The 25,562-nt window shown below is 40.4% G+C and overlaps 1 protein-coding gene and 1 long non-coding RNA gene across 7 annotated transcripts; one reads left to right on the top strand and one right to left on the bottom strand.

Annotated features, from left to right (window-relative positions):
* Positions 1-19,418: 19,418 nt before the first annotated feature.
* On the bottom strand, positions 19,419-24,512 carry LOC118227208 (golgin subfamily A member 6-like protein 22). Of its 6 annotated transcripts, XM_035417417.1 has the most exons (5): positions 24,429-24,512; positions 24,207-24,301; positions 24,016-24,052; positions 21,070-22,287; positions 19,419-20,805 (listed from the first exon to the last, which is right to left on the bottom strand). In XM_035417417.1, exons 2-4 carry the CDS (start codon positions 24,232-24,234, stop codon positions 21,090-21,092), a joined length of 1,263 nt encoding a protein of 420 aa, XP_035273308.1. In that variant the 5' UTR covers positions 24,235-24,301; positions 24,429-24,512; the 3' UTR covers positions 19,419-20,805; positions 21,070-21,089. The 6 variants fall into 6 exon arrangements, with proteins under 6 accessions (XP_035273308.1, XP_035273307.1, XP_035273310.1 ...); XM_035417416.1 differs by lacking the exons at positions 24,207-24,301; positions 24,429-24,512 and having other exon boundaries at positions 24,016-24,109; XM_035417419.1 differs by lacking the exons at positions 24,016-24,052; positions 24,207-24,301; positions 24,429-24,512 and adding an exon at positions 23,555-23,589.
* Positions 23,604-25,347, top strand: LOC118227209. Its single transcript, XR_004765207.1, has 3 exons — positions 23,604-23,855; positions 24,003-24,143; positions 25,057-25,347. It is a non-coding gene; the product is annotated as an uncharacterized LOC118227209 (long non-coding RNA).
* The last annotated feature ends 215 nt before the right edge of the window (positions 25,348-25,562 follow it).

The raw sequence follows: 25,562 nt of genomic DNA, 5'->3' as shown, positions 1-25,562 counted from the left end.
GGAAAACAAGTTCACTCGACTGCGAGTTGTGCTACAAAAGAAAGGTGAAGATTCATACTTGCTGGATGATGGAAAAGTATGGAACGCGTCACGCTTGTCTGCCATGTCTGAAAGTCAAAAAACAGAGTTTGATACTGAAACACAAGCTACACCAGTAAATGCTGACCAGCTGGCTCAAGCACAAAGACCTGTTAGAGCTAGACAACAACCTGCCTGGATGAGAGACTTTTCCTTTTAAAATGTTAAGTAAAGTTCCTAATGCTTAGTTACACTTAGTTGCTACTATTGATAGAATTTTCTTTTGTTGAAAAGGGAAATGTGTTGTGTCTGCATTGGTTATTCATGCATGGATTGTGTATACCCTTGTTGTCTGCAATACCGCTGAGTGTCCTAATGGTGTCGCAAGTAGAAGAGTCAGTATAAAGACATGCGTAGTAAATGCGAGAGTAAGTGGCTGATGACTGGTGTGGAATGCATATGGCTATATAAAAACCCTAAGTTCGTTCTACGTCGTTGTGCTGTCTTTCTTCTACCCATGTGCCTGAACAGGAGGCTAGTACCTCAACTACTAATGCTACAATAGTGTACAGACAACACTACATAAGTGTAAGATTTTATATTTGAACATGTGGTCACCAAATTAAGGTCAGGGTCACCAAAGTGTAAGGATTATTACATCAGGGTCACCAAACTGTAAAGGTTACGATTTTGTTGCAGGAAAGGAAAACACGTTTATCTGACTCCATGTACTTTCAAAATCTGTAATCAGAATGTTTTAGGACATTTTGCTAATAAGAGCGGGAAAAGGCGATATAGGAAAATGATATTCCCAGGGATAACCTGACGTGTATGCTTTGGCGCTAGGTACCAACACCCCCTCTTGCTTAGTCTCAGAGGTTGGGGGACTTGTTTTTAACTTATGAGAAACTGAAGAGGTCTAAAACTTGTTACAGGTACAGATGGCATAGTCCTGAGGATGACTCGGTACTCAGTGCTTAAATGACTTTGATTCTGTTGCTAGAAACTGAGCAGTCTTCAGACTTGTTCTCTGGTTGGTACTCAGAGGTCTTGCAACTTGTAATCTATTGCTAGGAACTCAGAGATCTTGCAACTTAAAATCTGCTAATAGAAACTCAGAGATCCTTAAGCTTGTTACCAAATTCTGTATTCAGAGGTCTTTTACTTGGAATCTAGTGTTCAAACTTCCCTTACCATAAATGCCACATTACTCGCTTCCCTTTGTACACCCAAACAAGGCCTGGACAGGAAATGGTAACACCCATACCATCACCGAGAGACCTCCCCCTAACTCTCCTCCAGGAAGTATACTCCCCCCTCCCCTGGAGTAGCGACAGTAATATCATACTTTGTAAGTTGGATGTGACCTTATACCTTCATCTGTCATTTTCTTAGATACTTTTCTATGGAGGTCCTATGGTGGTGGTCTTTCTATAATCAAAACACTTATGTAGGTAATAAATATGGATATGTTTTACTTTCCCCTCCATACCTGGGATCATAACTTTGCTATATCATCTCATAACAGCTCAGTGTGCCTGCACATACATATAATCCTTTCTTCAGTCCATAATGTGGGCATTGGTCAGCCCAGGTCCAAGGGGTGCCTGTGTGAATCCTGGCCACCTGTTTGTTCTCTTGCCTCCAGGCTATGAGTGTTGATTGGGGGTCGCGAGACTGTCCCATGGCAATCTCAACGCCATTATGGGACAGTTTCGACAGTTTCCTGCTTTGTTTACAGCCTTCTGACTCCATTGGAGTGCAGGCATTAAAATGATTAAAGTGAGACAGTTAAAATTGCGCCTTACATTATCATATACATATACTCTTTCATATCCATAAGGTGAAATGTTGGAAATGGAATGACGTGTGAAAAAAAAAAAATTTTTCAAATCATGAAACTGAAACTTTAATTGAAAAAGTTCATAAGAGAAATGAATTCCCATTTGGGGGCCTGATTATTGGTGTGTCAAATACACAGAAATTTGTGGCTGTCATTAACTCCAATAAGGAGAATGAATGTTGTCAATTCAGAGTTGCGGCGTATAACAAGAAATAAAAGTGGACGGGTTTGGCAGGGTCATTACGCACCTTGATGTATAGAGTTGCCAATTTAGTTTTCAATCACACATGAAGTTAATCAGTGAAGCTGGCATAATTATCTGCACATCAAGTTAGCCAGAATAATTATCTGTCTATATTGTGGAGAAACTGATCTTTAGTAATTTCAGAACTGCACCATGCAGTGAGGAAAAAGTTAATTAAATGTGGACAATTAAAACAGACAAACAGTAATTTCACTGTGCCTTATTGGAGTTAATGAGTCCATCACACAGAACAAGAACAGCAAAATAATTGTATTTCTAATTCTTTTCTCTTATGCCTGATTTTTTTGTCACCAGCACAAGTCGCCAAATAGGCAATCTCTGTGTAAGCCAACTGCAAAGCACGCGGAGAGTACGTACCTTCTCAGAAGTTTTTTTTTTTTTTTTTTTTAAATACCAATCTCTGCGTAGAAAGATGCACAGTGTCCTTTTAATGTATATGCACCCTTAATCGATGCGTCCCCCGATGAATCAAAAACTGGAAAAAGACAAGCTATTTAGTTAGCTAACATCAGGCTATGGCTTGCCAAAACCTTAACTTAATTTACTTTCTAGTTCTTATACAGTTCTATGAGCAGTCCCTAATCTCAGAGAGCTAGAAAATATCAAAGTCGGTTGGAGTTTGCAGGGTTTGTTATGATGTAGCGCTAGCACCAGCTTTTCCATGGGGTCTCTGCAGGCATTAGTGCAAGCTAGCTAGATAGTTCTGCAGCAAAGTTCTCAGAGGCCTGTCAGTGCTATTTTGGCATCAGAGACTAGCTTAAAAATGAAATGCCTAACTATAGTAGTACATTGGAATATTGTGATGTTTAGTTATTTTATTTACTGTCTGGGAGCCACCTTGGCTAGCTATCTACTAAAAAAGGTTGTAAACAGAAGTTAACCGAAGTTTGAAAATGGAACCCGCAATTGTCGAGGAAACTACCTGGATGTTCCACAAAGTAGCCCCGAATGGCAAGTATATGGCTGTTTTTAGGACAAACTTAAAAATTTGAATCTTTCTATGAACACTTTTCAAAAATTTGGGGCCCCTTTGCTCGTCTGGGCCTGTTTAATAAAAAACTGCTGAAACTACCATTAACATAATAATAATAATAATATCACCATCATCATTATTATATATATAATATATTACAGGCATTTAGCAGATGCTCTTATCCAGAGCGACTTACACAGCATTTTACATACAGCTGGATATATACTGAAGCAATGCAGGTTAAGTACCTTGCTCAAGGGTACAATGGCAGTGTCCTACCCAGGACTCGAACCATGACCTTTCAGTTACAAGTCTAGTTCCTTACCCACTATGCTACACTGCTGCCCCTATATACTGTGTGTGTGTGTGTGTGTGGGTGTGTGTGTGTGTGCGTGCGTGCGTACGTGCGTGCGTGCGTGTGTATATATATATATATACATATTTATGCTGACCATAAGGACACAGTGTTCTTAGTTGGCTGTGTTCCGCTACTGTAGCACAGTCTCGCCCACGGAATTCAATATCATACAGAGCAGAGGGAGAGCAACAGCTTACAGATGCAACATTTCTTCCCTGTACAGAAACTGCTTTTGGTGTGTGGGTGGTTCAACTCTACAATTTAATAAATGCTCCAATGACACTGAAGGAGATTTAACTTTTTAGGATGCAGTTGTTCGGTCAATAGCTCTAGCCTCCCACCATAACCCCCCTTCCTCCATCACATGCAATCTCAATGCCACAGCTGTTCAGCTGCATTCAGGACTTGTGCCAATCACATTTTCAAAAGGCTACAATTAAGTGTGATTAGCTGAGCTGCAGTTCTTTGTTCCACCCCCTCCATGTGATCTCACAGCTGCTCTGCTGTGGCACTGATCTTTGAGATCTCGTGTCAGGAGCTGTGACGACTGGGTGAGGAGGAGACAAGGTGGGAGGGAGTTTATTTTAGCCAGTTACACTGGTGGATGATTAGAGGGCCAGACTGAGAAAAGCAAAGCTGCCTAAGGATGAGAAAAACAGCACAAACCGTTTTATGAACAGATACAGTGCTGTTCTGAACATCTGGGTGCAATGCACAGTTGCTATGGTGGCTCCAAGGGTGATTGTGTACAGTATAGTGTGGCAGCAAATATTAAATCTGTCACACATTAGTTCTGATTAGAGCCCTGGCTTACCCACCAAACAAGAGGAAACAAACAAGCACGAATCCGCAATAGCTGCGATCGCACACATCCATGTGTGCATGCACCCATGCACACACCCTCACACAAACACATGACCTCTTCTTTGGTTCATGACCAACCTTTCGACAAAATCTTGTGCATATCTGTGAATCCATTCGGGAGTTATGCGCCTTTTTGTGATAGGCCACGCCCATCGCCATCGACCTGAAAGTTACTCAGCTCTACCTTCGGTCATGACCAACCTCCATGCCAAATTTCAGCCTCCTGAGGCGAAAACTGTGTCCGCTATGGGGTGGGACACTTCTGTGGACCAACCGACCAACAGACAGAGCTATAGAGCTGCGGTCACAGCTAAAAATGTTTAGTGTACATTCAGTGTATCCCAGGTTTAGAATTTGGCAAACCAGGAAAAGCTCTACTGCACATGCTTGAGAGCAAACATGCTCGCTGCCCTGTGCTCCAGCATTGAGGAGAGAGAGAAGTGCAGTATGACATAGCATTCAGATGCTTTCTCACACCTGACATCCCTACTGTTCCTTCCCAGTCTGAACCTCATTACTGCCAAGCATCTACAGCAACTATAAAGCTTGCACTTGTTTTCACAGCGATTTCCCCACAGAGAGTAATTTCAACTGTGTGTTGAACCTGTAATTGACTTTCAATCCTTTTTAAAAAAAAAAAAAACAGACTTGATTTTCAGATTTTTGACAACAATTTGAATGCACATTTCTCAACCAATACTCTTTGCTCATTGAAATTACTTCTGATAAATTACTTTTCAGGCATACAGGTCTCTTGAAAATTTCTAAATGTATCTGAGTAAAAATCTTATTCTGGAGAACATAAAAATGATATTATATTCTACAATAACATCAACAACACAAAATGTACAAAAATCATGACTACTGGGAGCAATGTTGTATTGCTATGCTAGCAGGATAGCTAACAAGAGACCATCACTGCCTGTTTGATGTGAGCAAACTGAAATTTTTATATGGTTAAATTGATGCTTCGGTATGTAGTTAGCCAGTGCAAACTAGCACTCAAACTATCACAGACCTCAGAGTTGTGTGCATGTGTGTGTGTTTACTTTTGTTAACAATTCTCATGATCAACTATACAAATAATCAAACATCATAACTTTAACAAAGGGGAATAAATATCAGACTGTGCAAAGGTAAGACAAAATACTAAAATTCAGTAAAAAAAATAATAATAATAATAAAAAAGTAAACAAAATGATCGGACAAAACACATTATTCACTTTACAGACAATTATGAAACACTTCACTATAAGGTTTTAGAGGTCTGCCCTTTTTATCATTTACAACTTTTTTCAGAGTCTATATAATATTACGGCACTGATATTTGTTGAGCTAGCTTGTTCATGTAGCCAGCAACTGCTAAGCCCAATAGCTTGTTCTTACTCACTGATCTGGTGGTGAGGGTATTGGACCCTTGACAAAATCTGTCTTCCAGCTCAGGTGTTTAATACGTTTCGAACAACAGCTTGCTTACATGTATTATAAACATGCTTAGCTCCAAAATCGAGAACATACACGTTCCATGCCAGGGCCAACAAACACCAATTAACAACAAAAGTTAGAGCTTTTGTGATGTCTTAGAGTCGAAAATGGGCTGGTTTGTGAACTGCACATCCACTGTGTACAGATGACAAAGGAGCCTGTCCATGGTGGTTAGAGCTTTGGGCTAAAGCCTTTTCCTTTTGTGCTATTTTGGACATACACCAAATCCCGAACACTGTAGGACTTTTCATTGGCCTCCAGGCTGTGTCTTCTTTTCACAAAGTTGTGCTGCACAGAGATGCCTCCGTGCAGCTTCATGTGCCTGTTTTAGCTCCCCAAAGGTTATTGATGAATGTTGCTACATCCTTGTCAGTATTCTGCAGCGTAGCTGTATGCAGCTTGATGTATTTAGGTTGGAATGTCTCTCTTCCCAGCATCATTCTGTTGGGTGTAAACTCAGTGGTAGAAAGAGGCACACTTCCCAATTATTTTTATTCTGTTTAGCATAGCATCATGCCATCTGTATTAAGATGCAGTTAAATTGCTCCACTTGACTGTTAGAGGACGGCTGGTATGGTGGTTGTTCTAGTATTAGTGATCTGCAGGAGGTGGCAGACTTCTTGAAAGAGTGAACTTTCAAAATTCTTCCCTTTATCAATGTGTAGCTCAAGGGGAGCGCCAAAGCAAGTGATGAACTCCAGGACAAGTACCTTCTTTGTGTTCTCTGCCCCTTAGTCTGGCTATGGGAAGGCCACCACCTAATGACTGAATTGACTGATCATTTCTAGGATGTATTTATTGCCATCCTGGGCTATTGGGAGTGGATCCAGAATGTCCAGGTGTAAACATTCCAGGTAGAAACAGCTTATTAGTTCTGCAGTTTTGCCTTTGTAGAGGAACCAGATGTTTGTGAGCTTTACAATTCTGACAGCACCGGACGAAAAGATGAACATTTCAACCCATGCTGTACCTGCAGTATCATTGTCAGAGTCACTGGAGGCTTCTCCCTTCCCTTAGATAGTCGCTTTGTGGGTGATCATGACACACATGGAAGATTTTTTCCAGGGATGCTCGCACTTGAAGTTGTAGAGATAACGCAGGCCCTTCATCTGTATTAGAGGATGTCGTTATGCTTCTCAACATGCATCCAACACAGCCACTATTTTTTAACAGCTGGACTTTCCAGGGCAACTTGCTCCAGACAAGGTAGGCTACCAGCCTCTTTCCACTGATGCAGAATGGACAGGTCTGGGTCCAACTTTTGTTCTCTGAGTATTTACTCCCATACAGCAGGGGTACCAGGCTTAGGATGGTCGACTTCCCCCCAGATTAGGCACTCACATTCAGGAGGGATGATGACATCTTCCTCAACTGCCAATCATTCTGACTTCCAATATTAAAAGTCACCCTCAGCCCACTGAAGGCTTTCATCTTAGACTCTGCATTCTGGCGACTGGCTTTTGACAGGGTTTCCACAGTTTTACAGAGGCAACAGCTTGTATGTGCCCTTAGGGATTACAGTGGCTCCAGGGCCAGTATTCATGACTGCATTGACTGACACCCCATTGACTTGAATTGGGATCTGCAAACCTGGACCTCTGTTGGCATCCCTCCCCAAGAGAATGCTGGGAACCTTATCCTTGTCTGTTACCCCGTTGCTGGAAATTTTGAGGGGAGCAGAGTTGTTTAACACAATTTGTTCACACATAAAAGACCAGTGAGTGTCTAGTCTTGATTTTAGCCATTGTTTTCATCTGTGGAGGTTATATTTGGAGTTAGAAGGCATACACCATCATGAAAACAAAGAGTAATAACTACAGCTGAAAAACAACTCATTTGTAAGCTAACAGGACAGAATAATTCATTACGGAGTAGAGCACAGTATATAATATATCACGTACAGCAGTTTGGAAATTCTTGAAAAAGAAAAAAACCCCTGGTAGACTCAGAAATAAATACTGTAGGTGTCGGCCAGGGAAGACAACCTCAGGTGATGACAGACAAATCCTAAGAGTGGTGAAATAGCTTAAGGTCTGTGAAATCACCAACAGTCTCCAGAGGTCAGGGGTGAAAATATCACAAGCCACCATATTCAGAATACTTAGAGAGCAGCTATTTGTGACATCATGTTTCATTGACTGATGGTTGGTTCCACCACACTGCAACATAATTTACAGCCACATTTGCACAACATTAAAAGCAAAATGAAAGCATAATATCACTGGCCCATTCACATCAGAAACGCATTTCCCCATTGATTACCGATTAAGCAGCTTAACTGAAACATAAATTAGTAATGAAAAAATACAATTGTGTCATTTGATTCGGCCATAGCCTCCTCTTTTGAGTCAATTGGGAAAGTCTGAATCGCCTTTTTGATGGAATAAAATTGTTTAAATAGTTAAAAACATATAATAACTATTGTATAAAACATACACAAAAAATGCGCAGCAAAAACAAACACTCAATTTAACTATTGAAACCATTCATTTAATAAATCATCATTATCTCATTCTATGAAAAGAAAATCCAATAACATTTTATGGTTTCCAGCAAGATTGTGACTATTCTTTAATATTATGTTGAATTAGAAAATGTCTCATCAAGAGAATGAGATTTCACACAGGTAAATTATTCACACGCCAGAGAGATAATGATGCTATCCATTACAGCAGACCTGGCTCTGTGCTTATCTGATGAACCTATGGCAAAAAAGCCAGTTTCTCTGTGATGAAAAACTGGGATATGAAGACTCTCTCTCTCTCTCTCTAGGGCTGGAAAATGATGGTCCCATATTCAAATGAAATTCAAATAGTAAAAAATGACATTTGAGAATGAAAATTGATTATTTGAATATGAGAGAAAAATATGCAGCATGTCTTTATTGCAGCTGTCTTCCGTTCAACTTTGGTTGTGTAAAACAAAATATATATTTTGTATTTTAGCACTTTCCCTGTTGAAAACAAGTTGCTGGGTCATACAGATAGTTGCTGGGGTGTCCTCACCTTCTATACGTTTTGGAAATCCACTAATGAGATGAATCACTGTAAGGTCAGAGTTTTTATCACAGCAAGGATCCAGAAAAACAAAATTCACAGCAATTTTTAGTCCAAAATACGGGCTAACTCAGAGAAATATCGATAGAATATCCATAACTCACTTAGCAATCCTGAGGAATTATCATTGTTGTTCATTTTGCCATTATAAACACGACAAAAGTATTATGTACATATGAATGTTATTATCCCTAGTTCGGATAACAAGATAAGTCCATCTACAAGCTTCTCCAATGAGTACTGGCCAAGCAGTCCCTCAGTATAGCTGAAGGGACCCACTATGCACCAGCAATGATTTGAGCTGGACGGTATAAATTCTGCCCAGTACACAGCCAGCCAATGGTGAGATATTATAGTGACAACTGAAAAGCATTTTAGTAACTGAGTAAGTAACTGTCAAAATTAAATAAAGTAGTTGCGTGTCTTCATAATAATTAAAAAAATAAAAACCAGAAAATTACTTGATTTTTAAGTATTCATTCCTTTGTATTAACAACCTTGAATTTGGCCAGGCATATTTCATTTTCTTGAAAAAAGGTCCTCCAACAGTATGTTGACTTTGAATCCAACTCAACTGCATCATCGCACAATAAGTATGTGAGACCTGTGAAGATTCCTGACACCTGGTGCTGCTGATTGCCCAAAAGCCCAGCACCTTACCCCCCACCCCCCACCCCCACCCCCACCATACACACACACACACACACACAATGTGGGGCAGCAGAGCGTTCCAACAGCGATGGCACTGTTGCTTCGTTAATGAAGGAACTAAAGTTAGGTTGCACAAGTTATTATCAATAGTAATGAAGAACAGTGTTCGCAACGTGTAATCATATTGTAGTTCTTTGAGGAAATTCATAGTCTTCAGATGATTCAAATTAATATTTAAATGGATTGGCTACTCAGGAAGAAGGTGGGCATTAGGCTAATCAACAATTTTGGTAGCTAAATAGCAGATTTTCTGGCATGCTACCCAGTATATTTATCAGTCATGTAAGGAAATGTGAAAGCATGAACTAATTATTTTGATAATTATATCTTGTAAGGAGGCACTTCCTGAACTGTAAACTGAATTCATGTGGAAAAAAGAAAGCACAATGTAGACATTGGGTAGTCTATTGTAATACAAAATGATTTTCCATGGGATTGACTTTTTGTCATGCATGTTTTCATTTTCATCAGAACATTTTCTTGACCACTAGGCTACTTCAGGCTACAAATCAACTACCCAGAAACGAAATATGACTTTCGCTTCTGATCAAAACAGCTCACTTATGACAGCGTCAGACAAAATCCCATTAACTCCCATTCCAACCAATTTGAAGTACCCAGTCATATTTATCAGCATCTACTTCCATATAGATCTTCCCTACTGAAAGAACAGACAAGCATATGCCCTGCTTTGGAACATGACATGCCAGCCTCACACCACAGTTTGGAAGTCAGGCTTGCTCAGACATGAGTCAGAGAAAGGCACTTCATGTGCAGCTCAGCAGTCAACCCACAGGAGTTGCTTCTGTCGTGATGAGTGTTGTCATTGTGGCCAACTGAAACCCACACATCACTGCAGGGCTCCCAGCTACAGTCAGCACTGGCACACTCTGGAATTGATACCAGGCCGTGGAATCCATCCATGCAGTAAAACAGTGCCTTAACAGGATGAGCCACCCATCAGCCAGATAGTACTTCCTCTTCATGAAACATACAGTCTCATAGTGATTATCCCCTCTGACTGGATCCAGCTCTTTAAGAAAGCATGTGGCTGGACTGCTCTGAGAACAACCTGGCTGTACTCTTTCGGCCTAAAGCCGTTGGGTTGTGTGTATTCAGCCTGTGTAATTGACAAAACATTCGTCTTTTTCCTCTTTCACTTGATCTTAATCTGGTCTGAACTCAATAATGATGTTCCAGAACAGAACATTGCCTGTGCTTTCTGAAGCCTGTCACGTGGCCTCAGGCTCCACTGCAGCCAGGTACACTTACACGATTCAGACTTCATGTGGACAGACGTTGCCACCTGTTTAGGGCCAGGGGAATTTACTAGGGTGTAATTTTTTTTTTTTGTTTCCGCACACTGTGGTGTGATGTATACAGGATCTACATTGTTAATTGTATTATTTGGTATTCAAAAAGTTAAAAGCTTAAACTTTTTCAACAGTAAAAAAATAGAGAATTTGTCACTTTAATTGTCCCCTGGATTTGATGACGAAATTGTTCAGTTAACACTGAATGACAGGCAGAGAGCACAAGACAAATAGACAAATAGACAAGCTCATAAAATGGCTTTCTAAGAATAGGAACCCGCAGCTCCTGTAGGTATGAATAATGAACAAAGTCTACAGAATTTGAATTCATTTCCAGAACATGATTATGAGACTAAAATATGGCCTAATGATCACTGAGATAAACTGGACAGCTGGCATGCATAATTAATGAATCCTCCAGGTCTGGTTTCAGAAGGACCACAACATCTACCTAATTCAGTTTTGAAAAAGTAGTTCTGTGCCATTCACACGTTCTGAGTGGTGAGTTTTAGTTTGTTACGTTATATAATCGTCACCCCCATATATTTACTTGTGTTTCCTGTTTGCTGGTAGTGAACAGACGTCACACTTTGGATTTGGTGGTTGGCGGGGGGGGTGGGGGAGGATGGGGGGGATGAGGGGGTTCATTTTTTGCCATCAACTTCTGCATATTTTAACTGCTTCACTGACATTTTGCACTTAAATATTTCACAAAATTGTAGCAGTCTCAGCCGTTATGGAATCTTTACAGACATGATGTTTATAAAAGTGCCTGTTGACAAGGTAACATACGATGCGTTCTCACTCTGTGTTGCTCACTCACTCTCTAACCCATTCACTCACTCACCTGGTCTGGCATAGAGACACTAGATACAAACCCTGGTTAGCACAGAACAGGAAAATTTGTAATGAGGCAGTGAGGAAATACAATGACCCCAAATGGGACATAAGGAACTTTAAAATTAATGACTGTATTTGCAGGATCTTGTCTGAAAAATATTCTGAAATTTTTGTTAATCAGTGTGAACCTGAACTTGCACATTACTCCCAAACGCATATAAATTTATATTTTAGGCAAATATAACAGTTTCAAAATCCTATTTGAATTTGACAATAATCAAATCACCAAATCAATCAACACAACATACTTTAAAATCAACACAAAATCATTCATGATACATGCACTCATTGACCCATTATACCGCACACCTGGCTGTCATACATTGCATTACAGACACACCACATGCCCCAAACCAATTCAATTCCCTTTAGTCATTACATTTGTTGTTTTTAATACGTTTTTACTGTATGTTTCTTTGCTTGTTTTGTTTTACTTTGTATTACTGTTATTGCTTCCAACGATTTTGCCATCCCTTTTTAAAACTTTTGCAATAGCTGGTTTACATATTTGTTCAATGTTTCCTGTTGTTCATGTTGCAGCTATGTATTTGTCTTATGGCTTGTCAAACTCTTTCCAAGTTCTTATCTTTCCATCTGTATATCTATCCAATAAAAAAGTCCTGTTTGGAATTGACAATAAGTCCCTTGTGACCTAATTAGCCGATTGCATTTTCAATGCGAACAGCAGAGGACAGCTTGTCTTGGCTGCAGGGAACCACCGATGAGCCAGACAATGACTATAAAAGCCTACTGCAGACCCCAAGCCTGTGTGAAATCTTAATGAATGCTTCACATGGCTGATCCAAGATCAGTCCCACCAGTGAAATTTCAAATGCTCCCATAAACAATTTAAATATCTGAACCATACAGTGGCTTTCGTGTTGTTAATTTTTCCACTTAACCATTTAAAAAAAGAGAAGAAAGAAAAAGAACAGTTGCACATGAATATTCAAAAGAAATGGTGAGGGTACAAGTGATAAAAGCATCCAAAATGAATATGTGTGGTATATCATGTCTGCTCAACAAATACTGTTATTTCTTTTTCACTCACCAAATGCCATTGTTAAAGGTGACTTGCAGAGTTTGCAATTTACATCCATTTGTACAATTTAATATTTACTAAGGTAGTTCGGGTGAAATACATTTCATAAGCATAGAATGGCTGTGCCTCACATGGGAATGGGGCATGCAACCCCTTAGAAATTACTTTTTCTCCATGGCAACAAGACTCTGTAGTGATTCTCAACAGGAAATGGCCAAACAAGGCCTTTCTTTTAGATCTATGGCAGTACTGCTCAGAGCACAAAAAACTGCAGTTACTATAACCTATATGTGATGGGCAAAATGAGAGCATGCACATTTTGATAAAGCCCTTTGTTCCTGCGTGGATCTTAAACATTGGGCTAAATATTTTGATTTATGTGAATTTAAGCCCTTTCTCAGATGCAGAATGATGTGCTTGACTTTCGGTTGTGCAGACCGCCACCTTTGACATCCACATTTTGGGCAAGGATGGGGGGTTGGGGAAAATATGGTCATCACAGGAAGATATGTGTCAAAAAAAATTATTTCATGTGGGCACTAAAACCTTTATTGCAGTGTAATATTACTTTAGTCGTTTCCATTTTACTTCCATTTGAGCTCAACTCAGCTGTCATGTTCCCAAAGACTGAGTTCTCTAATCCATGTCAAGGTTACAGGGGCCTTTTTCAGGTAATCTTGCTATAGTTTGCTGCTTACAAACACAGTAGTTGCTCCAGAGTTCATCTTTCAATGCATTTGCTAAGATTGATTAGTACCTTCCCTTGCCTGATGGCTGAAGGGTCCAGTTGGTACTTGAAAAAGAAACCCCCAGGAAAAGCAGGTTGTTGTTGGAAGATGTACTGGGTATTGGGAACCACTATGCCCCCCACCAGCTATGTGCTGTGATTCATGAAAGGTCCTGTACAAGTAGAAATGACAAATGTATGTATGAATGAATGAATGAAGTATAAATGCAATTTTGCATTATATTAATATTACTGTGTGGCATATTCTGGTGCCTTCTGTGCATGGGTGTTTTTTAATATGTAGCCTGTACTCTAAGGAGTGTGATCATTAACCTTGCGTTGATTTGGAGTTCTTTGTGAGGATGTAATTAGATTTGAAGTATGGCCAAAATGACCAAGACCCAAGGAATAAATACAAATACAAGAATGAGAAGGGCAAGATTATTGTGTTCAGCATATTTAATAGCTTGAATTATTTTACATTCTTATATATCATCTATTCATAAAAATGAATATTTTCATAAGGAATGCTGGTCAGATACCTCTGCTTAGGCTAAAAGTTTCATTTATCCAGCTGGGAATAACCAGTAATGCATTAAGCTTCCATGATCCACTATTTACTGTTTTCTTTCTAGAACAACAGTAAGAGTTTAGCAGTGGATAAGATAAATTAAACTTGTTGCAGAACAAAAAAAGAACAAAAACTTCATGAAATTTTAAACGTAAAACAAAGCTGCATTTTAAAACTAAGTTGGATAGTGGGGTTTTGCTGTGCCGTTATGAAAACAACCTGAAGTCTGGTTTTTCGTTGGGCAGCTGCTGCAAAACTGACCCAAGAATAACCAACACACACCAGGAGGTTTGCTGAGTGTCAACTTGTTATATTCCATTTTACATATTTTTATGGATTTTAGAGGATTATCAATTAATTATTTCCAGTCTAATGACAATTTAATTTAGATGCACAGCTGATTGGTAGACTGACAGCCAAAATCTCAAGTGCAGACACCTGGGCCCGTTTCTCAAAGCAAAATTACTGAATTAGCTGGATAACTGCACTGCCTAAAACCCATAACCCTCTCAAATCTCGAACATGGGCTGAAGTGAAAAGAACTGTTATGGGTTTTACTCAGTGCAGTTACCCAGCTAGCTCAGTAATCCTACTTCGTGAAATTTTCCCCTGGTTGCTGGTCAACAAACCATATCTGCCTTCTGATGTAAATGTAAATCGAACCAAAAATTCATGAAAACACATAATCCAATGTTCTCAATTAGCCTTAACTAATTATGGGAGCTCTGGAATGTGAATTCACACCCAAATTGGAGTTTTGAAAAACCGGCACTGCTGAAAGAAGACTAGAAGAATGAGGTGGTGCAGCTTTTATCTCTAGTATAGGCCTATGCTGCCCCCTATAGGAAAAGTATAGATGTGCATCATGACTTGATCATTGGTTTAAGCAAATACAGAATCATCACAATCATTGTAGAAATGTTTTTGATACCACGATCATCTTGAACAAATCAGTACAACAGAACAAATACGTTTCCAAAGCAAAATGTTTAATCAGGTATTATATGGGTGAAAGAAAATATTGATACAGCTGAGTGTCGGGATACTATCTTTCCCAATACTACATGGATTTTCAAAAACACTATGGCACATACACAGAATGCAGTGTCAGTGCCAGCACTAGTGTGGAACTTTGGGGCTGGAACGTCCGCAATGGAGCATATTAGACAGACAACAGGCACTCATGGAATGACTGGACTGAATTATTGTAATGAATTGAAGCTCATCACCATGCCGAAAAGACCTAGTTTAAAACTCCTGAGAAATCTATCCAATTGGTTTTAATTTTGACTAATAGATCTCATAAGTATACAGCCAGTGGTGTTTTTGCAATCAATGTAAGTGATCACTGTCCAATTGCTTGTATCAGATATACGATGGAGCCGAAGCCGAAGCCGAAGTTCATATTCATCTCAAACAGGATTTTTAGTATTTTAATGAACAGCCATTTTTGCATGATTTATTTCTTAGAAACCTCCCTAAAATACATAGATGATATCCTAGAGCGGAGCCTGAGCTAACTTTCAGCTATTTCTCTGATCTTTTCCTTTTTTTTTGCTAATAAGCATGTGCCTTTTAAGAAATTTTGGGTAAACATAGAAACAATTGTTGGTGATCAGTTGAGCTGTCAGAATTGTTAAGAATGAGGGATGAAACATGGGCCAAAGCACATGCATCAGAATCCACAAAGGACTGGCAAAAATTTAGGCAGCTGTAGTATGTGCATCAAAGAAATTAGAAATGCTAAAGCGTCCTACTTTTCTCTTGCTCAGTAGAACTGAAACCAATGACAGGCTTGCTTTTAGTTTTATCTATGAGAGAGAAATTCTTTCTGAAATGGGAAAGATATTTTTAACATATTGGTGGGACTAAGTGGTTTGTGGAGGAATTTTGGAGTTTGTTCCACCAGCGAGAACCATTCCCCCGCATGGGAGGAAGTACAAGTCGCCCTGCTGCAGCAGAGTGGTCGTGCTGGCGAGGAAGGTTGAACAGTGTCCTGTAGGAAGCCGGGGGCTGTCCTGTCAGCTGCAGTGTAGGCCAGGGTCAGGACTTTGAACCTGATCCTGGCGGTGACCAGTAGCCAGCGGAAGTGACCTCAGCGGGGGAGTGACATGAGAGAACCTTGGAATGTTTGAAGACAAGTTGGGCAGGAGCATTCTGGAAAAGTTGCACTGGCTGTACGGCACAGGCTGGTAGGCTTGCAAGAAGGGAGTTTTCGTAATCTAGGCCAGAGGTTACCATAGCTGGACGACTAGCTGGGTGGAGTATGTGGTCAGGTATGGCCAAATCCACCTTATCTACAATAAAGGTTTTTTTTTGGTGTTTTGTTTTAACACTTCTTAGGTGATATAATGTCTGGAGTGTAATGGTAATCCTGCTAAATTTTGGAAAATGTTTAAGACATAAGCAGGTTTCCTCGCTAACTAATTATATCACTCATGGCTCAAGCACAATAGCAGAAAAGGAACAAATAGGCAATATTTTTAATGAACAATTTATTTCTGCTGGTAATTTACTTGAAAAAGCATCACTATGTTCCAAATGTTTGGACAGCAACATACATATTATCCTTAAAGCAGTAATGCAAGTTATCCAAATAATTATTGCCTAATATTGAAAAATTAAGTCAAATCCAGTCTTATCATATTATTTTAAATTCCCATCAGTTTGGTTTCAGGCCTGGTCACCGCAAATTGACTGCAGCCAGTAAAGTAGTAAATTACTTGTCCGTTCCCAATTTCCTTGCTTTGTTTATTGACTTATTGAAAGTCTTTTCTTCATTCTTTTAGATTGACTCAAATCTATTGGTTTTGATGAAAATTATTTTAAGCCGTTTGAGAGGTTGCAACGGTTGTGCCACAAGGCTTAATCTTGGGCCCTCTATTTTTCACATTATCCATAAATAGAAAGCCCAATACATTAATCACGATCGACTAGTCGATCACAGAGGCCATGCTGGTAGTTCACGTGTCATTTTTTAAAAATGCATCAGGCAGAAATTTGAATTCAATGTCAATGGCTTCTGCCTGACAGCATGTCCATTTGTGATATCGACACAATTGTGCACTTTAAAGAACGTGGTATGGTCATGTAAATGTCCAGAATTACTCAACAGTAACACAATAACTGTACGATTGGTTTTAAATTGAATACACTTGTTCTTAAATATTATTATTGCTATTTTTTATTATTATTGATAATGAAAAAAATACATTTTTACCAATTTTTTGCAATAAGTAATGTATTTTATGTGTAATTGATATTTTACTGCTTTTACTGTCTTATTGTCATTTTTGTTCATGCTCCCAACAAAAACAGTGAAATGGATTATTTTAATTGATTCTTATTTTAGTAGTCACAGTAGGCTTTCAGATTATGTCTCCTGCCATTTGCATCCTGTCATACCATCAATATGAAAAATATTGTGATATTGTGGCCATATCACCCAGCTCTACTTCAGTGTAGCCTACCATTTCATAATGGTGCATTTTAAATAGAAAAAGAAATACAGCCAGCCATATTGTGTACCTGTATTTAGGCCTATTTCTTCTAAAGCAGAATTATTTTTATTTCCGCATAATTTATTTAAGGTCATCTTGCCTGCCCTAGAATTGTATTGTTGATTTTATGCTAAATTTGTTGTTCCTTGGCTAGCTGTTGAATAATTTTAAAAAGACAAATAACAAAAAATATATGTATTGGAATAGTATTGGCCAATACTGAATGTTACTGTACTCAAATAGGAATGGGAGACAAAAAACCTGGATTGGGACATCACTAAAATAAAGGTTACTGATAAATTTGTGTTGTGTCCATAGCTGTGGTAGTTAACACCATTTAATTTAGTTTGCACATTCCATAATGGTCACTTCAAATTTTCTTCCGCACGCTGTTGGCGGGTGCTGTCGTCTGGACTCCCCCACCACGGTCCAGCCCCTCTTTCGTCGCTGCCTCCACTCTGCCCATTTCGGTCGCCACCTTCTGCTCCCCACCACCGCCACCCGGCCCTGCCCATCATCTGAGCCGCTACATCAGGACTGTCATTTAGTTGCCACCAATCCAAGCTTTAGGCTTGCTCCTGTGGGGGCTTAGGCCAGAGTTGTCTGTGAAGCATATTGTGACAGTTGTTGTGAAATTCGCTATATAAATAAAATTTGATTGATTGATTGATTGAGTTTCCCCAAGAAGGAGCATATACGAAGAAAAGAGCAAGAGACCAAGTACAGATCCTTGCTGCACTCCATAAATTGCCCCTGAGCCCCTAAGAAATGCATGATCTTCCCTGACAAAACTGATATTTGCAAGAAAGTTAGGATTGACCCACAAAAGATCTTGCCCAATGAGACCATCTTATACACAATATCAACCTGTACGAAAGTAGGAAGCTGTTGAGCAACACATTTCTCAAGGATCTCTGACAAAATGGATCTATATTGTTAGACACATCAGCAGGATCCAAATTAGTGGCTTAATCAATCGTACGTTAAGGGTTTTTGGAACGTATCCTCCTGATACAGAAGAATTTTTCACACCCATCCTTTCACACTGTCACATGCCAGCGTGATACCCCTGGGAGGGAGATGTGGAAGTTCCGGGGAACACCGTTGGTTGCCGCATGAAGACAGAGAGCTCACGCACAAAATAAAATAAACGAACCATCTTCTCCCTTCCCCTTCACGGGTTCCAGGCAAAAGCAATAAACTAAAACAACAAGCTAAAATAACAAGACAAAACGAAGTAAAACGGTGCAACCACTTTCCAGTGCGCCGCCCGTAGCTGTCCCGCTTTCCAGCAGACCCGCTCCTCCTACTTTCCATTGGAGGTTTACTTGCGTTTTGTGCTTTGTTAAACCCTCTCTTAAAACACTCTGTTAAACAAACACTAAACAAAGACACGAAAAATGATAAACGCGCTCTTGGTGTGAGCTCTCGACCCCGAACTGTGGAGAGCAACACACCTTTAAGCACCTGTGCTGATTACTTAATGCAACCAAAGTGCATGTGCTCTCTCCACCAGCCGGCACAACTGAGACCAATCTGATTTTTCAGCGAACCGAATGGCACACACCTCCAACCCCAGAATGCAGCCAAAGGCTAATTGGGCTTACACCGAGACCGCTCCCTCCTGGGATTTGGCACCAAAAATGTCACACGCTAGCATGAACCACTGGGAGGGAGATGCGGCAGTTCCAGTGAACACTGTTGGTTGCCGCATGGAGAGAGATTTCACATGCACAAATACAAAATAAAATAAACGAACCATCTTCACCCTTCCCCTTCACGGGTTCCAGGCAAAAACAATAAACTAAAACAACAAGCAAAGACAAAAGAAAGTAAAACACAGCAACCACTTTCCAGTGTGCCGCCTGTAGCTATCCCGCTTTACAATGGACCCGCTCCTCCGACTTTCCATTGGAGGTTCACTTGCGTTTTGTGCTTTGTTAAACCCTCTCTTAAATGCTCTGTTAAACAAACACTAAAAAAAGACACGAAAATCATAAACGCCCTCTGTGTGTGAGCTCCCGATCTCGGCCCTGGACTGTGGAGAGCAGCACAACTTAAAGCACCTGGGCTGATAAGTTAACACAACCCAGGTGCTTGTGCTCTCTCCACCAGCCGGCGCAACCAAGACCAATCCACTTCTTCGGCGGACCGAATGCCACACACCCCTGTACATGACATACTACAATAAATGGTGAAACTGCTAGGAATCCCAAGGCATGAGTGCACTAATGGCTATGCCAAGCAAATTCACAATGCATTCAGTGAATTTCAATATGAAACTTACGTGAAGAAGTTCACCCAGCCTGAATATGTCTAATAGCCAGAGGTTTACAGTATAACCATAATGGGTCAGGGCAGTGGAACTATCCACCATGCATCTTCCTGTTTGGTAATCCTATACTTTTTCTGGTTCTAGTCCCCTCAAATTTAGGCAAAACCAAATCCTGGCCGAGCTCTGGAGAAATAGTCTCAGCTCCAGAAGTCACTCCCTGCCTCCCAGCTGTGTCTCCTGTTGGGTACATACCCAGACAGCTCCAGAGCTCCATCAGGTGGTTAATCAAGCAGAACTTACCTCTCCGAGCTCCTCCAGGACTACATACCACCCTTCACATGCCTCCTTACAATACCTCCCTCCTGCCTCTCCACAGTGGGTACTCAAACATTCAGCTTCTCCGCGCCCTGGCTCTGGAACTCAATCACCTCATCAAACATTGAATACATTTATATGCAAAATAATCTATGACCCATCTCTCAGGTATATTAATTAATCTCACCATTAGTAATTTGCTGTTTATATGAAATACCCGCTAATATACATATAGTCACCAGTGTATCCACAACTCACCCTGTAAAAGACATGCAGGGTGGGTTGTGAGAGATGGGTCATAGATTTTATTAATTGAAAAACAGGAGTTAATAGTTAATGCCAGTTGAAGGAACTATCTGGCCACCATAGTTCTTCCTGTTTGGTCATTTCAATACTTTCCCTGTTTCTTTACCAGCTGACCTTTTACCAACCTGCCAAGTTTGCTCACTGTGACTGCCTCACCACCACGTGACTCTGAGGGGCCTGTACAGGTCTGTCCTGGAATCCGTCACCCTTTGTTGCTTCGGTCCAAGCCTGGCCTGCTGTAGCCTCCAGCCAGAGGTGATTCTGCTGCAGCACCTTCTGGGCCCTGATCAAAACACACAAAGCCAAGGTCAAGATGGAATGCAGCACGTATGGCCTTGCACGCCTCTAACACTGTACCCTTGATGTTAAATGCTTTCTAAAGGAGAAGCCATAAACCAAAAAACCAAAAACCATAATCAACATAAAACACGCAGGATTTCATGGTGGGTAACAGCCTGAGTGAAGAAATCCTGATTTAACTACCATTGATAATATAAACACAAATCTCTTATCCATGCTATATTTGTCCTATCTCCCCTATGGTTACCTTTTCTTATATCCTCCATCTTATTTTCTCCCACGCCAGAGAGACCAGAAACCTTTTGTCTTCTTGTTCTGTTTTTGTTCTTGCTCTGTTTCAGTCTTACTGACATTGGCCACTCCCTCTATCTTTTTCTCTTTTTCCCTGCTGCTCTCTCCAGCTAGTATGGGACTTGTCAATTTTCCCACTACCCTCAATTTCAGAGCACTTTGTCCTACTGTCTCCTCTGAGCACTCTTTTTTTGTGGTCACTCGCTTTTTCCAGCAGAACCGTGACCAAAAACTCTTTTTCTTCTTGTGTTTCTGGCTTTCTTTCTCCTCTTTCTCCTGTTTCTTGCTCTCCCTCGCACTGCTTTCTATCTCCACTGTGACGAGGTTCCTCTCATTCTCCACTTCTATCTGGTTGATCTCCTCCTCTATCAGCACCGCAGTTGTATTTCCTGTGGCCAGAGTGACCGGCTCATAGGTCTCCTCAGTGCTCTCTCTCTCAGTTTTCACCTCAGTTATGCGTAAGATAAGTGATCTCAGTTCCCTTATCTCAACCTCCAACCTTTCTATTTCCATCTTATGTTGGAGTTCCACGCGCTCATGCGAGATCTCCATGAATTCCCTCTGCTTCCTCCACTCCTCCCTCTCTTTCCTCCTGTCATGTTCCCTGGTTTCTCTTTCCAAAAGGTTTCTCTCCTGCATTCTCTGTTCTGTCCAGGTGGCCCATTCCCTCCTCAGCCCTTCGCAGAGCTCGAACACTTCCGCCTGTTCTCTGCGGTTCAGCTCCTCAAAGTCCCTCCAGTTTTCATGCATCTCAGACATCAAGGCATGTATTCTGTGGTACTTGTCTCCCCACTGCTGCGACATCTGATGCATCTGTGCTCTGCCCTGTTCCTCCTCACACTCTCTCCTCCACATTTCAGACTGCTGAAAGCGCTCTACCTGTTCACTTAATTGGCACTCCTGCCAATGCCTCCACACTTCCAGGTTTCGGTGTTGCTGTGTCCTCTGATGCTCCATGTTCTCCAGCACTGTCATCCACTGCTGTCTGAACTCACTCATCTCCTGCTGTCTTTCATTCCTTAGCTCTTCCCTCAGTGTTCTTAGATCCTCCAGGCTCTCCCCAGTCATCAGGAGGCCCTGTTCCTGAAGAACCTGCACGACTTTCTCCAGCATCTCTCTCTCCCTCTCGCCTTGCTCCCTCTCTCTCCTTGCACCTGACTCCATGGTTTTTCCACTGTTTGAATAAGGAGACTGGTTTAGCACAGTACTCATCTTGGTGGTCGCCTTGTTCGGTACATTTTTTCATGCAGACTCCTTCCACTCATGAATTCATGAAATGTGGAGCACAGCACCAAAATAGCTACATCACTGCTCTTTCTAGTTTATAGGTTTATTCACATGTATGTGTAGTTGAAGAAAACTACAAATGTGTAATTAACTTAACAAGTATGTGACTTACACGGTTGACATGCAGTCTATTTATACAGCTGAAAATTTACTGAGGTAATCCAGGTACTGCGCTGGGTACAATGGTACAAACTAAAATCATTGAAGGTTAAGAAGCCTCCATCACATAATTAACTAGCCAGATATCATATAATTAGTTGGATATCCCAAACTAGAAAGCTAAATAAATGAAAATATTTTGAAGGCTTTCTACTCACTCAAGAACCAACACGCGATATTACATGGTGTGTAATATGGTGCCACCACAGCACAAGACATTTAAGGCCTTTCTGAATAATAATATTATCTCTTGAAATATTTTAAGAATTGAGCCAAATACGAAAACCGTTATCCCGCTCTCCAGTTTCTATCATTTGTATGCACGCGCCAGAACTGTAGCTAGTTCGTGCATAGGCTACGCTAGAGAAAAAACTTGTCATTTTACAATTATGTTAATTAAAAAAACATTGAAACCTACCCACAAATTATCCGACCAATCACTCTTGTGTCTATGTCAAACAAACCGTCTTTCTGAAAAATATTGTTTAGTACGTACTCAGCGACATATTTTTGCGATATTTATATATTTTCACTTTGTGATATTTTTTTTATCACATCGCCATGCATGACGAAACACGCACACTCGCGCGCACACACAAATTAAGTATTAGAATCGGTCATGTAAAGACCTACCTCACAGACTGGATTTTCTCACAAAGATATACGATTGATCACTATTTTCGCTTTTCTCTAGGCTATACAACCAATGTCTAATGAAAAATATTACCTGGTAGTAACCACAATGATTTATATGCGATGCTGAGACATTTCCACTGTGACGTTGGGTGACCCTTGTTTCGTCATACATTAAAACACGGCCAACTAAGTAGGTCCGACATGCTATCTCGGTAAAAATTTTAGTACGCGGTCTACAATTATTCTTTACGCTAACCGGAGTGTGATTCAAATATACAGCAGATGAAGTTACTGAGTACACTTTCATTACTCCAAAATAAATAAATAAATACTCTAAAATGCCCAAAAACAACATGCACCTTTTGTCCCGAAGCCATGGAAAACGTTAGCCATTTAGCAAGGCCAAATGGCTCCTGTTTCTCGTATGTGGCTAACTCAGTTTAGCTGATTCATTTGTTTACATTTTTGGATTAACTCGGAATTTTAGGTTTCGAAGCAAGTTCACAGTTCAACCAGACTTGTTACCGGGGCAACAGAGTCTTAAACCCAAATCTGCGACTCAGTTTTATGCCTGCAATGTTTTACTTAATCTCTCAACCAATTAATGTTAGAGTAGCTAGTCATCGTGAGAGCAGCCAACCACTGGTATGCTTATCTGGGGTAAATTAAGCGAAACATCGCTTGAATTGAGACAATTGCATAACGTTATGTACAGCATTTGTTTCTTTTAGCAATAATGTACGTTAAAATAGTTTAGAAAGCAATGATGCAGTGATGATAAAGTTAGGCCTACCCTATTTTTTACAGCCTCTGGTCCTACCTTATTGACGCTGGTTGACGTTTGCCTGGCGCTTCCACTTTGAATATGTTGGAGGAACAGAAGACACAGGCCATTAAGTTACAAAAATCTTATTTTTGTTCTATGTGCACTACTATTAATTGCTGGAGGTAAATAATTCCATTACGACCAAATCAAAGTGCGTGTTGTTTGTAGGAATAAAACAAATTTACCGAAACACGGAAATGAGTTTTGAGCCATGTGTTTCTTTTCCCAAGGCTTGGGCAGATTTATGATGCTTTTTTCCCCATAGGAATTTCGTTTCCTGCTGAAAATAAGGGGAACGTAAGCCTAAAACAGTTCACGTTTTGTTCTACGAGATATAGGAACACATATTGATACATCAGCTATGAATTTCGAAGCCGTTATTTGCTTTAAAAAAGTAAGTTGCTAACCCGAGTTGCTACATTGACACTACAACAACGCATTATGGCAACCGCCTGCACGCGACGATCGTTGTAGTTTCAATGTTATATCGGTATTCCCTGCTGAGATTTTACTCAGAGATTTTACTTGTCCTCCTCTATTCCTGATAAATTTTATCAGCAGATGAGCTTTTGGTGGTGGTATAGGCTTAGGAGAAGAGGATGCTGAGTCTTCCCTGAGTATGGCCTGTGAGTGTGTGATGTACAAAGTTTTATTTTAATAAATAATAAAAATACCATAAACTAGGGTATTCAGAAGCTTGATTGTTGTAAAGATGTTGAAAACCATTCAGAAAAAAAACTAATTTCTGTGCATCTGTGTTGAAAGGATTTGCCAAGGAGTACTTACAAACTATGACCACTAGGTGGTACTATCTTTACAGGGGGGAGATGCATGCCCAGAAACAAAAATAGGCAGCATACAAAGTATCGCTAAACTAAAAACTTTATCAACTACAGTCAGCATATGAAGACATTTTTAAAATGTATCCACCAAAGATTCGTATGGGATACTTGGGACATGTATGTGTTTGTGTCTTATTTTCCATGTGAAATGGGAAGACTGGGTAGCATGCATGTGATTATTCTGCTTAATCAGCAGGAAGATATTAGACATTCCCACCACCAACCCTGCCCTGCCTGTTGCCAAGAAGAAAGAAAAATGGAATAAGCACCCACCACCTCTATTGCCGCCCCCTGGTCTAGCCCCTGCAGCGTAGAAGCAAGCATGGGTGGGGGAGCCCCAACCACTGGAAAGTGATGTCATGGCAACAGTAACCACAGTGGCGTACATCATTTCTGTTTCACAGCAGCAAACCATGCGTGCTCCAGAGAGACCTCTCTTCTTCGGCGAAGAGACTGTGTGTGCTGTCCTGCCTGATAAGACTGCATGTGTACTGTCCTGTCACTACTAGAGGCCGTAATGTCCTGATAAGGGACTGTGTGCTGTCTCAATAAGACTGCATGCTGTCCTGTCATGATAGAGGGCATTGGCCTGGATTCAATAAACATTTGTCTTTAACTTTGACTCACAATTAAACGCAAGTTTGTTTTGTTCTTCCGAAATGTTTTTTTTTTTTTTTTTTTTTTTTTTTGATGTCAGGG

The sequence above is a fragment of the Anguilla anguilla genome, chromosome 5 (genome assembly GCF_013347855.1).
Source record: "Anguilla anguilla isolate fAngAng1 chromosome 5, fAngAng1.pri, whole genome shotgun sequence".
In the NCBI taxonomy this organism is placed as follows: Eukaryota; Metazoa; Chordata; class Actinopteri; order Anguilliformes; family Anguillidae; genus Anguilla; species Anguilla anguilla.
This window is presented reverse-complemented; position numbering and strand designations above follow the sequence as displayed.